Raw genomic sequence first — 16481 nt, 5'->3', positions numbered from 1 at the left:
TTGGTGCCAAACGGGGCCTTCATGTATGACCGTATCATGTGAAACCGGTTGATAAAAAAAAACATAAAAATTACATGCGCCATATTGGCAACCACCAAAAAAGGCTGCCACCTGCAATGAAATGCCTGTTCATCGGTTAGCGTATAATTTTATTTTTTTCACCCATGAAGCTGATGTATTTCCGGTTAGCATCGCTAGTCAAGGCGCATGAGGAACGAGACTGGATGATCGGAGATACAGCGCTGTACCTGTGGCTCGACTCCGGAATCGTTCAGGTTTACATGTATGGGATGTGCTAACCAACCGCGCTTGCCGCGCGGTGAGAGGGTCTCCGGATCTCGCTTTTTATCTGACGCTAACCCAACCTGCGCGGCCGCTGCGGGACTAAATAATAAGCTCATCAAGCATTAACGTAAGAAACGGCAGGGCTCGGTGCCTCTCCTGTCCGTCCTTTCTTTTCCTCCAAATGGAAAAGGAAACAAAATCATAGTTTGGCACTGCAACCTCAGTGGGGAAACAAAAGGATGAATGAATATCAAAATTGTTCGCCTCAAAAAAAAATCAGAATTGTGAAACAACAAATTGTCTGATGAGGTGTGAAGAAAGGTTTCACAGCAAGCTACTGTCGCTTTGTCAGGAAAGGCACCACGAACTGCCATGTTTGGTAAAGCAGCAAGCGCAAAAAAGGATGAAACACATATGTCAGTATCTTCATTCCCAGTTCACAGTCTAATCTAGTAATCAATAATAACACCGCGACGCAGCCGCACAGGAGCAATGCTCGAATCAACATGCAGGACTTGACTTCCTTGTCCCTTCAAGCACCGCCGATCAAAGCGCCATCATCCAATGCCCCTCCCACCCAATAGCTCGTCCGCAACCAAGCTCAGAAGGGTGGATGATCATACTTCTTCCTCACGATGCTGGGATGTTGTGTTGGATGACGGTTTCCGATGAACCTAGTTAGCCGGATGGCTGTATTTCCTGAACACTCTCTCCTGGTTCTCCCGCCACCATTCCTCGGCCTGCTGCTCCGCAAATCTCCTCTTGCTGATCGTACGGGGAAAAAAGAACAAGGAGAGTAAATGATCAGCTCCTGGAAACTAACTTTGTCTTGGCATAAAGTGAAATTTATGGAATGCTATGGATGTGCTATGAAAGTGATTGCTGATAAGGTTCAGAAAACAAATCCGTATGCAGGAAGAGGGCATGTGGCAATTAGGTTACCTGAATCTGACACGCTTGAATACTTTGGTACCATCTCTCAGCTGGATGAGTGTCACGTACACCCCTGGTTCAAACTGCTCGATCAGTTGCACTTCTCCGTGAGTACTAAGCTTTGGCGCAAAGTCACCATTAGCTCTCGAGCTGTTCTCCATGATACGGTGGCATGGAGATTCACTCGTCAAGGAAGCGGCCGAGCTACCAGCATTTCCGGTGCTGCCATCCTGAAACAACACCAGACTGCCCATACTTGCTGACCTCTGATGCGCCGTAGCATGTCTACCGGCACCTGTGACTTCTGGTGGATGAATACCTTGCCCAGTAAGAAATCTCTCTGAATGACTTTGCAAGGCTTTTAAGCTGTCAGCAGCATCACTGGGCACCCTTACTGCAATACTCTTGAGCTGAACAATGACCGGATGTGATTCAGTGAGCATCATCAAGACAGATCCAGTAAACATGTACAGTGAAATGACCCTTATTTTTTGAGCTACTACAAAGTTTATATTGACGCAAGTTATTCTATGTTCCAAGTTAACAACAAATGCTTTTACCATTATGCTTGTTTCATTCACAACATTATTGAAACACACCCCTATTTAAGACTTGGTACCGTAAATGGAATAGAATAAAAGGGTAGACTATTGGGTCTCAAGTACGCACGCAGCATGGTAGGGGGTAGGCACTTAATTTCATCATGCAGATTCTAATCCAATGTTATCTTCACCAGCTTGACAAGATCTTAGTTCAAGAGCTGTGTAACTATCATGCAGAGCTATTTTAATACTGTACCTCATTGTCAAGAAACCTAATGAACTCCAAGACACCATTACGCTTAGAAGACTCTTCTGCAGCTATAGAAGCAGAATTTTCAGCTCTTCTTTCTGATTTCTGCAGTTGCTCCTCTTGGGCATCGCATTTTTGTTTTAATTTGTTAACCTGTTAAAAATTCAATAAATTTATCAGCGTCAGCTAAACATGGTAAACGTGGCAAAATATTTAGTATTCTATATCAGACCTGAGACTGCAACTTTGATATATCTTCATTCAGCACATCTTTCGTCCTCTTCAAGTTATCAGTCTCAATTTTACCACAGAGAGGAGTTGCTGCAGGTGGATTTGGCTTCTTTGTGAGAGGAGATGATTGCGCAGGCATGGCCATTGGCACTGCAGCTGCCATTGCCATGGGCTTTAGACTAGCTGGACCAAATGTTCCACCAAAAGCAAGATTGTTAAAAGGTAACATGGAAGGAGATTGGGATGCCTTAATCATGGACATAGGATCTGGTTTTATCTCGTTTCGAACTGCTTTTGTCTCAGCTTGCTTGAGTGGTTCTGCTGGTGATCCTGTTGCAAGCCTGGAAGGCCTTATGTCTGGCCTCTCTGGCTTGTCTTTGCTATCAACAGAGCGACGGGCATTGACATTCCTTTTCTGATATGAACTGTTGCTGCTGGTCTCTGCAGCTTTCAGTTTCATGAAGCATGAATCGCATACACGATGTGGTTTGCCAGGAGTAGGTGCCAAAGCAGCTTTCAGTACTTTCCTTGAACTACATGCATGGCAATGGACAAGCCCACAATTGTAACAATTGTGTCGCTTTCTTGTGAAGCCAAATGGTTGCCTACAACCTGAGCATACGGACTGATCTGCACCTGAAACCCACTTGTGTATACAAATGCAGGTAGTGAAATTCGAACCGCATGCTATACTTTTAACATGACGATCTTTTAATGCTTCCACAAGGGTTGGTTTTTTCTTATCTTCCACACCACCATGCCCCAGCCTTCCATTGGCCCCCATCCCCCATGTATATACTTCACTTCGTGAAGTCAAGACTGCAACGTGGCATGAGCCACAGGTGATCTCTTCAACCAATTCGCCTGACAACCTATCTTGTACCAGGCTAGGTTGTTTACCATCAGACTTTGGATTCCCAAGCTGACCATTGCTAGAGCTACCCATTGTGAAAACATGACCAGATGTAGCAAGGGCGATAGTCATACTGTGTCCACAAGCCACCTGATGGAAATTATAATCAACAATAGATTGAACACATGTAGGAACTAGCCTAGCATCTTTATCCCCATGACCTAGGAGATTCTTGTCCCCAGCGCCCCAGGTATATAGCTTCCTGGACACCACATTCATTCCTGCCTGATTAGTGGTCTCCACAATTGCTGCGGAGTGCCAGAGTCCACAGGCTACTTTCATTGTTCTGAATCCACTCAAAGTTTCAACTTCCTTTGGGTATGCAACACTTTCATGATTCCCATGTCCAAGAGCGCCAAATGTCCCGTCACCGAAAGTGAAAACTTTCCCACTTGACGTGGTTAGTGCTGAATGCCATGAGCCACATGCAACAGACAGTATCTGAACCCCTTCTAAGGGTCCTGAGACTTGTTTTGGAAGCCAGTGACTAGTTCCGGCACCATGTCCAAGCAATCCAGCATTGTAGTATCCATCACCCCAAGTGTACAAGTCACCAGAGGCAGTTACAGCACAAGTATGGAACTCCCCGCACGCAATATATTCTACATTTGAAACTGCTAAAGCTTCAACAAGTTTAGGACGGCTAATATCTGCATCAGTCCCGTGACCAAGCCGCCCTCCAAGTTCTTCACCCCATGCGAACACTTCTCCTTGCCTAGTAGTCAGAGCAATGTGCCTGGAACCACAGGCTATCTGCTGTACGTCCAAAACAACATCTGATTCCAGCGGTTTGGGAACTAAAATGTCTGCTTTGGAGCACAAATAGTTTGAGGATCCTTCTGTTGGGATCACATCAGTCCAGACCTCACCCCACACATAAACATCACCAAGGGATTCAATGTCATCTTGTCCAGAACTTTGACTTGAAGAACTAGGAACACTGCTGGAAATACTAATGCGGCCACCGTCTGTACTTGCTCTTAGCATATTTGCACGATCCGATCTAACATCTGCTTTTGCTGAATTGATAGAATTGGCTGTGCTGTAATTACCTGAGTTAAAAGTACGTGTAATACTTGAGGCGATATCTACTGTCGTATCATAAAAATCGCTATCTTGATAATGTGATACTTCCTGAAAAGAAAAAGGAAGGAAACGTTTAGTTCAAAGATTCTGCAACCTTTGAACCAAAGGTAAGGCAGAGTTCAGCTGAAACAAGAAAGGTTAAGTGGATAAACTATAACTAACAGTAGTTTATTAGATGCTAGCTAATACACAGAAGAAATAAGAACCAAACAGTGTCTCCATGCTTTGTTTGTCGGTTCAAGCCATAAATCACATCCACGATTAAGTTAGTCTCTTCTAGATAACAATAATAACCTTGTACAATCAAGTAAGATAAAATGCCATGATTTATGTGTGCATCACAATACAATATAAATGCAGCTTCTCGGGTATCTTACTGCTGGTTTTTCAAAGAACTAAACTTCAAAAGAAAGCTTACATTGATGAAATCTGAATCTGAATTAAACTAGACCACACAGAGAAATTGTAACATATTTGATTTCATTGTAAACGATGTGACCAGCTATTCAAGAATACAAACTCACATCAGAAACTGATAACTTATCACTTGGACCATCCGTCGAATAACTTTTACGGCCTGAAGTAGAGGTAATGAGTGTCTCGAGTGTTGAAAACCAAACTTCAACTTCAGCTTGATCCTTGCAAACCTGTAGATCAGCTAGAATCTCATGTAACTAATGTCTTCAATAGATCACAGTATAAGATATACTCAAAGAACTCGACCACAGGGAAATGGCATCCCCTTGTTTTGTCTTAAATAGTGGGTACCAGACCCTGGTTTGGCCAAAAACAAAAAACTCGTTGAAACTTGAAACTAGTTCTCATGGAGGTACCCACATTTTGCGAGCACTAGGGTTTGAGCTCAGTTGGATGGTCTCCTTCTCTTAACACATAGATTTTACCACTAGTTCGTTAGAAAAAGGAGAACAAAACATTACATCTTACCAGGTCAAGGGAACGTTGACCTTTCTTGTATATCAGAGAAAATGATAGGTAGTCCTTCTCAGGGTGTAAAAACCTCCTAAAAACAGCCTGCCAAAAAAAGATGAATTCATTTATGTCCATTTGAAATGTCTGAAACCCTATGCCTTAAAAAAATTCATTAAAAGCTTTAATTGTGACTGCATAGCGGCAAAGTAACCATCTAACTTTACCGTCAAAAAAAAAGAAAGAAACCATCTAACTCGGTGGTAAACTGGTAACTGTAAGGTGGTGTTTCGGCTTACAGTTCTCTGTCCAGGAATGATTCTAGAGACAGAAGACAGTACGAGGCACTTCTCTTTGCTGTGGGAATACCAAACTAATGTTGTTTCATCCTGTAATGCAGAACCATCAAGGGATGTTATTTCTTTATTGTAAAGAGATACTTGAGTTAAGATTTGTATTATAAAACAGTGCACGTAAGAACTTACACTCGAAAGTCTGAACTCACGAATCTTGGGTTTTCCCTTCCGGCTGTACTTGATAAGCTTGCTGCCTTTCTTGAGAGTTATAAGGGCCTTTGGGGCATAGGAAAGGTGTATGTGTTATACATCCAATTGTTTAGCACACAAGCACGTGCTCGGTCAAAATAGAATAAAAGGAATGCGTTTTGGAACTCACATTATCATCTGGTGTCATCTAAACAGTAACATGTCAACATCCTATATATTTTCAGGAATTGAGTCTCGATCGCCTGCAACTACACATCCAGAGTAACATTGGGACCTCGGCATCACAATAAGGGATTCAGATCAAATTGACATGAAACGTCGCTCTCAATGATATCAGAGAAATTTATACAGTGAATAACAATCCGAAATTTCTAGTTTGATCACAATAACAAATATGATCGTAAATGATTTTGCACAGATAGATCCTTCAAATCTTGTGCATCATTTTTTTTTCTGAAACGTTATTGAAACGGTTTGACATTTCCAAGAAAACAAAATAACAATGCTGCGCTCATAATGCAATAAAAAATGAAATAGAATGCAACAGTAATCAACCACGCAGTACGAAGTCCATTCCTGGCAGAACGAAAGATTCGGATTTGGGGGCTCACAACAAAAACAAGACTCCGCAGAACAAAATCACAAAACGCACAACCCAAGCGGAGCGATCCCGCGTTCCTCACCAGCAAGAGAAGAAACCAATCGGAGCTCCGATGGATCTCCACTCCACGCCAGTCTCGGGAGGACGAGGGCGACCGGAGGAGGGAGAGGGGCACGGCTGCGGTGGAAGGATGCCTTGATCTGCATGGAGGGAGAGGGAGGCGTGTTCGGCGGGGAGGGTGGGGGGGAGGAGCCTACAATAGCTGGGGAAGGAACGAGTGGCCTGTGCTTTCGGTTGAACTCGGTCGCGTTGAATTGAACCCACACCCCACCCAGTAGAACCAGGGCTAATTGCCGTACGGCATTTTTGGTCCAGTTCTGCGCTCAACATGATATATATAGGCTGTGTTTAGATGGAGGGAAAAGTGGATGCGAAAAGTCACATCGGACACTGTAGGACACTGTAACACTTTTCGTTTGTTTGTGGTAATTGTTGTCCTAGCATGACCTAACTAGGCTCAAAAGATTCGTCTCGTCGTGTACATCAAAACTATGCAATTAGTTTTTTTATTTACCTATATTTAATGCTCCATGCATGCGTCATTTGCTATATTTAATGTTTCGATGTGATATCGATGTGATGAAAAGTTTGGAATTGAGAGGAGTTTTTTGGGAACTAAACACAGCCATAGTTTCTAAATCTTATTATCATGATGTTCCTTTATTTCTTGTTCTACTGCAACTCCAACTTTTAGATCATATATTTTTCTTTATTGGAATCATCATTTGAATGGAGTTATATGTTTCCCACTTTGTTGGGTTCCCCTCCAATTTTCTCATCAGGTGTACTCCCTCCATCCCTAAATAATTGTCGCTTTCGCTTCCCGAGAAACAACTTTAATTAATTTTATATAAAAAATATTAGTATTTATGATACATAATCTATTATATTAATAAAGAAGTGTTAAAAAAGCCACCACGTTCGTCGAGATGGTCTAGAAATTCTCACATTAATTTAAAAAAGAAAAGGATTTGCACTGTTGCATTCTATGAAGATCTAACGGCCTAAACTAACTCAAGAGTCCGTATCAAATACGATCAATAAATAGCTAATTTCGGAATTAAAATATTAAAAAAATTAGTACATGCCCTAAGAGTTCATAATGAACACGATTGGTAAAATATCAAAATTTGGAATTATAAAATTTGCACTCATGCTTGCCCGTCCACCAGTAGACTGTTCATTCCGCCTTGATGTCCTTTCCAGAGTTCACGCATCCATATATACTTATGTTGCGCTTACCATCATGGCAAATAGGTTCCCTCCCGTGACAGTGTTCGCTGGGGCAAGGAGGGAGCTCGGTACATCCATAATATGAGCTTATCCGTGAGAGTTATGATTGCTCGGTTCAAGTTACAGGTGGCCTGTCAGGATTCAGGATCTCGGGCTGACAGATAGTTGCTTGCTGCCGTTTGCATTGGTGATCATCGGAGTTGACTAGAAGCATTTGGACACAGCAAGCAAGGCAGATTCAATGATTCATATCAGTACAACAAAAGAAAAAAGGAACGGCACCCTCCATGCAAATTAAACACAACTTAATACAATCATGTGTTTGCCTCTCCTGCAATGCATGCAACGTTGAACATGGACAGCATGCGATCGCTCAACTCAACTGATAATGTGAGCCTGGTGAATGGTGTGTTCGTATCAATGTTCTTACGGCGTTAAGGCGAGTCACCACCGCCTAGCCGGCTAGGCGGGCTAAGGCGACGCCTAGGCGGGCCAAAAACAGGGGAGCGCCTTGTCGCCTAGGCGACGCCATAAGAACATTGGTTCGTATCGTCACTATTGATCTCGATTACATATGCATGTGGGTTCGAGCTATAGTGAGATATTGATTTCATTGGTGATTGATAAACAACTCAATTTCGACCCATTAATGATCTAGACGCTACACTTTGTGGCGAGAGAGAGAATGAAGAAAAACAACATATAGAGAGAAGAAAGTGAGGAATCTTGCTTGCACAAAGATCAAAAGGTGGTACGAGGATGCTATATAGGTAGGATGGTAAAGGGTCTAAAATTTAGTCTAGACATTTTAAAGATCAGACTAGAATTTGGGCTCATATTGAAAAACATCATATAGAGAGAAGAAAGTGGGGAATCTTACTTGCACAAAGATCAAAAGGTAGTATGAGGGTGGTATATAGGTAGGATGGTAAAGAGTCTAAAATTTAGCCTAGACATTTTAAGGATCGGGCTAGAATTGGGGCTCATATTATATATATTTTTAGCTAAAAATAATTAAGCGTTGAGTTTTATGTTGAGGGGGGTATTAGAACCATGGTCCGTTACCATGCCTATATATGGGGTAGACAAAGATCCCATAAAAAATACAATTGATCTATTACCATGAACCCACTTGAAATTACTAAATAGAGTTGTCGTATTAGTGAACCACACAGTAAAACAGTGTCAACAATTATATGTAGTAGTTATTACTAAAAAATTTTCAGTAATTTTAGGTGTAGCTACATCTAAGGTGTAGAATAACATATGTAAGTATAGCTTCAATTGAAGAGAAATTTAATAATAGAAAAGATAAATAATCAAATCGGTATCAAGAATATAATAATAGAGGTACCATAAATGATGAAATTTGACCAAATAATAAGATATCATTCTTTATCCATTTGAAATTATGATGGGACAAAAGAAAAATAATCAATCCATGGGTGTCTGGATTGGCTAAAATAGGAGCGCCAAATTTATCCCTAGGTGCCCATGGGCTAAATATGGAGTAGCCCATATTTAACCCTCTTATTTGGCATCCAAATAACAGAGCTAAGTTTAATATGAAATCCAAACATCCCCATATAATACTTAAGTGTTTGTCGTTACCCTGTAGTAGGGATACCCACTCTTACTGCGGCAAGGCAGGCCTCCGCATAGTTATCCGTAACTGCGCCCAAAGGACGGAGCAGCCGGGCCCCATGGGTCAGGCCCTTACCTCCTCGTTCCAACGGCCCCGGGCCCGCTTCCCGTTTGGGGACGGGTCCGGAGACGCCACGTGTCCCAGAGGAAGGGAAGCTCCGAAGCTGACAGCCAAGGCCTCGGACCCCCATAGGGGTCCGGGACCTCCCGGATCCATCCGGACCTCCCACGCAGTAGGACCAACATACTGCCGGGGGGTCCGGAGCCGCCACGTGTCCCGGAGGCACGGACGCGGGCTCGTGCGCGAAGTCTTCCGCTGGAAGACTCGCCCACCCACCGCATTTAATGCGGATGGTTGAGGCGTGCTCTGTCGCCGCGGCACGCGGGACAGCCTTTGTCAGGACTCACTGTGCACCGTGTATTACCAAGGTACACAGTGCAGCCGTCTGTGCCGCACCCGCGCAGAGCCCGTCTGCCGCATTAATTGGATACGACGGCACGGCACTTTTCCATCATGCCGCCTACGCCGCAAGCTATACGGCCCGATCAGCTACGTGGTAGGCGACGCCGCTAGCTACGCCTGGCGCCGTTACGACAAGACAGCGCCTGGACATGCTGAACGGGAGACTCCAGGAGCAGACAAGGATACCCGGGAGAGAGATCTCCTTCGCCTGCGACGCCATAATTATGGACAGTACGTTATCTTGTACTATATCGTTGGGCCGACCTGTCGGGGTCCCAACGGCTATGTACGTGTCCCCTTGAGATATAAAAGGGAGGCGCTCGCTGTACACCACAAGCCGGGACGAACACACGACACACAAGCTCTTGCAAACTCTCTCGAGGCAAGGCAATACAACACACAGTGGACGTAGGGTATTACGCTCCGGCGGCCCGAACCACTCTAATCCTGCTGTGTTCATCGTGTTCTTGAGCGAGATTGAACTAGTCACTAGCTAACCACCGAGTACTCACCCTCTGGGCTTAGGCGGGTGCCTTCCGCCACCCGGCTGTGGTTTGCCACACCACGACATTTGGCGCGCCAGGTAGGGGCAGGGCTGGTTTCAATTCAACCCTTGCTCGTCTCCAAGGTTCGTGTGGATGACGTGGAGATGACTGAGGGTGTGGCGTCCTCCACGCCACACGCCTCTCGCGTTCCTGCTCCAGGGGCAACTGTGCCCGTGGAGCAGCCACCGTCGGCGGCGGCGCGCGCTGCTCGCCGGCAAGAGTCAGGGCGCCCGTCGAGGGCCCCCTCACAAGCTGCGAGCGGCGGAGCGCTGGCGGCAGCTAGGGAGTTGCTTCGCAACCCTCCAGCTGCTGCAGCCTCGCCAGACGCCCTGAGGCAGTGGCGGGACGACGTCGACCGTCTCCTCCATCTGGCTCAGGCCTCCCCCAGTTCTGCAAAGACTGGGCAACGACCCCCGCCTGGCAATGCGGTGGTACCCTACCACCGGCGCCAGGGCGGTGCGTCGGCATCCGTGCGCTCCCCCACAGTGAGAGGTGCCCGGACAGGAGACCTGCGGGCGGAGCTCAACCGCAGGCGCGCGGGTGAGGACGCCCGCATCTCCGTGGAGAGGGCGTGAGAGCGCCGTCTCAACATTGACGGCCGCAATCTCAATGCTGACTTGGACGTGGTAGCACCCAAGCCCCCGGTGAACGCCCGGATCCAGTCGGGCGCCCCGGTGGCTGGGGTGGGCTGTGCTACGCTGGCGGACCACCTCCGCGCGGTGGCATGGCCATCCAAGTTTTCGCCCGTACCTGCCGGAGAAGTATGACGGTACCACTAACCCGTCGGAATTCCTGCAGGTGTACGTTACCGCCATCACAGCTGCTGGTGGTAACATCGCCGTTATGGCAAGCTACTTTCATGTAGCCTTGACTGGGTCAGCCCGGACTTGGCTCATGAACCTTACTCCTGGGACGATCCAGTCCTGGGAGGAGCTCTGTGCGAGGTTCGCTGCGAACTTCGCCAGTGCATACCAGCAGCATGGTGTGGAGGCCCACCTCCACGCTGTGAGGCAGAAACCCGGGGAGACGCTCCGGGCCTTCATCTCGCGCTTCACCAAGGTACGGGGTACTATTCCTCGTATCTCTGATGCATCTATTATCACTGCTTTCCGACAGGGGGTACGTGACGAGAAGATGCTTGAGAAGCTGGCAACGCACGAGGTGGAAAGCGTTACCACGCTTTTCTCCCTGGCAAACAAATGTGCCAGGGCCGCTGAGGGCCGTGCATGGCACTCAGCCCCCCAAGACGGAGACACCAAAGCTGGTGGCTCCGGTGCTACCGCTCAGGGCGGTGGCAAGAAGAAGAAGAACAAGAACCGGATTCGCGGGGAGCCACATCCTAGCGGACCAGTCGTTGCAGCAGCGGCGCCAGCTACGGCACCAGCAGCAGCGGCAGCGGCTGGGGGCCAGAATGCGCTTGGCATGCGCCCACATCCACAAGGTGGCAGCGGAGGTTCATGCCCAGTGCATCCCACCGCTCGCCACAGCGCCGCTGACTACCGTGAGATCCAGAAGCTTGCGAAGCGGGTCAGTGGGCGGCGTGAGCAGTCTTCCAAGGACGGCTCACCCCCTCCACGTCAGCAGCCCGGTAAGGAGAAGGCCTCCGACAGCGGGGCCGCAGCCGGGGAGAAGGAGCTGGGGTACCAATCCCCCGCTCGGGAGCTGAAGGGCGTGTACCACGACGACAACTCCAACTCCGACAATGACGACCGCCGCAAGAAGTTGTACATAATGTACGGTGGAAGCTGGGAGCTAATCTCTCGGCGGGACGTGAAGACCCTTCGCCGAGAAGTCCTTTCGGCGAAGCCGGGGGTCCCGAAGGCAGCGCCGCATCAGAGGTGGATGAACACCACCATCTCCTTCGGGCCATCCGACTGCCCGGAGAATATGGCAGGGGCCGGTGTACTACCTCTAGTCACCGCTCCTGTCATATCCAACGTCAGGCTCTATCACGTGCTGATTGACGGTGGAGCTGGCCTCAACATCTTCAGCTATGCAGCATTCAAGCAGCTGCAGATCCCGGAGTCCAAGCTAACTCCCTCACGCCCATTCTCTGGAGTGGGCCCACATCCGGTGTTCCCTCTGGGGAGCATCACACTGCCGGTCACATTCGGGATCGAGGAGAACTTCCGCACAGAGAGCGTTCAGTTTGATGTTGCGGAGGTGAACCTCCCGTTCAACGCCATCATTGGCCGGCTAGCACTCTATCGCTTCATGGCCATTGCCCATTACGGGTATTTGGTCCTGAAGATGCCTTCCCCTGTCGGTGTCCTCACCGTGCGGGGTGACCGCACCGCTGCCGTCGCTGCAGTTGAGAGACTGCATGCTCTGGCGGCAGAGGCTGCATGTTCCGAGGAGGACCCATCCACCTCGCAACCCAGGGCGCCTGCAAAGGCACCTAGGGTTCAGCCGTCTGATCCGGACGATGTTTCTGTGAAGACGGTGCAGATCGGAGCTAACTCCACCAGGACCACCCGCATTGCGGGGAACCTGGGGGAGAAATAGGAAGATACGCTCATCGCTTTCCTCCGGGCAAATGTGGACGTGTTCGCCTGGGAACCGTCACAGATGCCCGGGATCCCCAGGGAAGTGATCGAGCACAATCTGAGGATCTACCCCGACGCCACGCCGGTGCGTCAAAAGCTTCGGAAGCAGTCCGTGGAGCGGCAGAACTTCATCCGTGAAGAGGTCCGCAAGCTCCTACATGCTGGCTTCATCGAGGAGGTCCACCACCCCGAGTGGTTGGCCAACCCGGTCGTCGTCCCAAAGGCCAACGGGAAGCTTCGGATGCGCATCGACTACACCAGCCTCTACAAGGCATGTCCTAGAGACCCCTATCCTCTTCCACGTATCGATCAGATCGTGGACTCCACCTCCGGGTGTGACCTTTTGTCTTTCCTAGATGCATACTCTGGTTTCCACCAGATTCAGATGTCTAGAGAGGATAGGAAGCATACTGCTTTTGTAACAGTATATTGGCTTTATTGCTATATAGTTATGCCATATGGTCTAAGGAATGCCCAACCCACATTTGTACGAGCTATGAACAAAACCTTCTGTAATCTAGTCAGAGATATTGTTGAGGTGTATGTTGATGACATTGTGATCAAGACCAAGGTAGGGTCCACGCTAGTTGAGGACCTATCCCTCATCTTCGACCGGCTGCGCACCATGCGCACGAAGCTGAACCCCGAGAAGTGCATCTTCGGTGTCTCGGCAGGGAAGCTGCTGGGTTTCCTGGTCTCGCATCGAGGCATCGAGGCAAACCCAGCCAAGATCAAGGTGATCGAAGCGATGAGGCCTCCGGGCCGCATCAAGGACGTCCAGAAGCTTACTGGATCTCTCGCCGCTCTTAGCCGCTTCATATCGAGGCTGGCTGAGAGGGCCCTCCCCTTCTTCAAGCTATTAAGGAGGTCCGGTCCATTTTCTTGGACCGAAGAGGCTGAACATGCCTTCCAGGAGCTGAAGCGACATCTCACCTCACTGCCAGTATTGGTGGCTCCAGAGCTAGGTGAGTCGTTGTTTCTGTATCTTGCTGCGTCTGCGGAGGCGGTCAAAATGGTGCTGGTCGCCGAGAGGACGGAGCAAACTCGCCGGGGGGACACCAGGGTCTCCCCGGCCAAGGATGGTGAGCCGGACCCCGGACACGGGGGCCCGTCAGCTTCACCCCTGCCTGAAGGTCCAGACCCCGGACATGGGGGTCCGGAGGAGCCTCGTCCCAGTAGGAACCCAGAACCGCAGGGGCCCAACAACCTGACGTGGTGGATGAGGGCGAGCCGGACCCGGTCACCAGGATCCGGACCATCCAAAAGCCAGTCTACTACGTCAGCGAAGTCCTCCACGAGGCGAAGGCCAGGTATCTTGAGACGCATAAGCTTATATATGTGATACTTATTGCGTCCAGGAAACTACGCCACTACTTTCAGGCACACCGAGTTGTCATAGTGACCTCTTACCCACTAAGAGCGATCCTGCACAACTCCAACGCACGGGCAATATCGCCAAGTGGGCAGCAGAGCTGGCTGAGTTCCAACTGGACTTCCAGCCTCGCCATGCGGTCAAAAGCCAGATCCTGGCTGATTTCATAGCGGAGTGGACTCCTTCCCCAAGCAATTTTGGGGGCCCAGACTTCAACGCCGGACCCCCGGAGCCGGAAATCAGGGCGCCAGTCTTCACCGAGCCCCACTGGACACTCTTCTTCGACGGGTCCGCTCGCGAGAAGTGGGCTGGAGCTGGCGTGGTCCTCATCGACCCAAACGGAGATCAGCTGAAGTACATGGTGCACCTTGAGTTCAAAGCCACCAATAACATGGCGGAGTACGAAGCTCTGATCTTTGGCCTGACACAAGCCCTGTCGATGGGGGTCTGGCAGCTTCTGGTGAAGGGGGACTCTGAGCTAATCATCAAGCAGGTCCGAGGGCATTGCAGCTGCAACAATCCCCAGCTCGCGGCATACCTCATCCACGTGAGGAAGCTCGAGAAGGACTTCGACGCCTTGGAACTGCAACATGTTCCTCGCGAACTCAACTCAGCAGCAGATGATCTCTCCGCGAGGGCATCTACCTGGGCATCCGTGCCCGAGGGCGTCTTTGAAAGACGGCTGCTAAGACCTACCGCCCAGCCTCCCGAGCTAGGTGAAGGGGATCAAGCTAGCACCTCGAAGCTAGCGGTCCCGGCGGCATACCACCTCTGGTGCCCGCTCTGGGTTGTTAGCTCTGTCGAGGATCCTGGAGACCTCATAGAGCCACCCCCACCTGCTCAGGGAGCTCCCGATGCATGGATCTCTGAGATCCGATACTACCTGAAAGACAATATCCTTCCTGGCGACGATGTGTCCGCTGAGCACATAGTACGATTGGCTAAACGCTACACGGTGGTAGAAGGGGATCTCTACCGCCGTGGCGCCAATGGTGTCCTCATGCGGTGCATTTCCCAGGAAGAGGGCCGCGAGTTTCTCGTGGAGATCCATGGAGGCGAGTGTGAAAGTCATTCTTCATCTCGCACGCTTGTTGGCAAGGCCTTTCGGCATGGCTTCTACTGACCGACAGCACTCCAGGATGCGACTGAGCTGGTAAAGTCCTGCAAAGCATGCCAGTTCCATGGAAAGCAAATACACACTGTCGGTACCCTGCAACTGGGGTACCCACTCCTACTGTGCCAAGACTCGCGTAGTTATCCGTAACTACGCCCTAAGGAGCTGAGCAGCCGGACCCCTGGGGTCCGACTCCATCTCACCGGACCAACGGTCCCGGACCCGCTTCCCGCTCGGGGACGGGTCCGGTGTCACCACGTGTCCTAGAGGTGGAAATACTCAGTACCTATGGCCGCGGACCCGGACCCCCGCAGGTGGGTCCGGGACCTCCACGTGCCATCCGGACTCCCGCAGATGGGTCCTGGACCTCCACGTGCCTATCCGGACCCCCGTGAGCTCTCGGCTCAGCTAGCTGCTCGGGAGGGGTCCGGAGCCGCCACGTGTCACGCGGGCGCGGGCGCAAGCCTTCCGCTGGAAGCTCCCTCACCCACCCGCATTAAGTGCGAGTGGTTGAGGTGGGCTCTGCTGCCTCTGGGCACGGGGCAGCTTTTGTCAGTCCACACTGTGGATCACCAGTTACCGAGGCGGCTCGACAGTTACCAAGACAAGCATTAAAGACTCAGCGCCGTGCGCATGGGCGACGAGTCATGATGACCAGCTACTGACTGGAGCAACAGTGCACGCTGCTACAGTGGACTGAGTCAGTAGTTCGGCGCTTCATCATGACCTCGACGCGCGGCTGTAGAGGCTAGACTCTACTCTGACAGTACAGCTCAAGACCATCCCTGGTCAGAAGCTACACACAGAAGCCGATGACAAGATCTCCGGATCTGAGGCATTGAAGGCCAAAGTGTAGTTTATAATACATCGCCGGGTCCACATGTCGGGGCCCCGCTCAGTGTACGTGCTCCCCTTGGACATATAAAAGGGAGAGCACGCCCTCCTTCTAGGGGGGGATCTCTCAGACAGACTCAAGCTCTTGCAACCTTCTCACTCTCGTGGGAAGGCAATACAACACACAGTGGACGTAGGGTATTACGCTCCGGCGGCCCGAACCACTCTAAATCCTGCTGTGTTTCTTGTGTTCTGAAGGGAGATCGATCTAAGACTAGCTACCCCCCGAGTACACACCCTCTGGGCTAGGGCGGGTGCCTTCCGCCACCCGGCCGTGGTTTGCCGCACCACGACACACACACCGGCTCAAGCTCTGCAAATAATTCTGCCCTCATG

General features: G+C 49.8%; 1 protein-coding gene across 4 annotated transcripts; it reads right to left on the bottom strand.

The window, feature by feature from the left end:
• Window positions 1-515: 515 nt before the first annotated feature.
• Window positions 516-6558, bottom strand: LOC120697953 (PH, RCC1 and FYVE domains-containing protein 1-like). Of its 4 annotated transcripts, none has more exons than XM_039981342.1 (10): window positions 6357-6558; window positions 5843-5921; window positions 5653-5739; window positions 5467-5556; window positions 5186-5272; window positions 4765-4887; window positions 2243-4288; window positions 2017-2163; window positions 1228-1628; window positions 516-1050 (listed from the first exon to the last, which is right to left on the bottom strand). In XM_039981342.1, the coding sequence occupies exons 2-10, from the start codon at window positions 5858-5860 to the stop codon at window positions 960-962; spliced, it is 3090 nt and encodes a 1029-aa protein (XP_039837276.1). In that variant the 5' UTR covers window positions 5861-5921; window positions 6357-6558; the 3' UTR covers window positions 516-959. The 4 variants fall into 4 exon arrangements, with proteins under 4 accessions (XP_039837276.1, XP_039837277.1, XP_039837278.1 ...); XM_039981343.1 differs by having other exon boundaries at window positions 5843-5915; window positions 6357-6544; XM_039981344.1 differs by lacking the exons at window positions 5467-5556; window positions 5653-5739; window positions 5843-5921; window positions 6357-6558 and having other exon boundaries at window positions 4765-4898.
• Between the last annotated feature and the right edge of the window lie 9923 nt (window positions 6559-16481).

The sequence above is a fragment of the Panicum virgatum genome, chromosome 3K (assembly GCF_016808335.1).
Source record: "Panicum virgatum strain AP13 chromosome 3K, P.virgatum_v5, whole genome shotgun sequence".
Lineage (NCBI taxonomy): Eukaryota > Viridiplantae > Streptophyta > Magnoliopsida > Poales > Poaceae > Panicum > Panicum virgatum.
The sequence above is the reverse complement of the archived record's forward strand: the minus strand, read 5'-3'. Positions and strand labels throughout refer to the sequence as shown.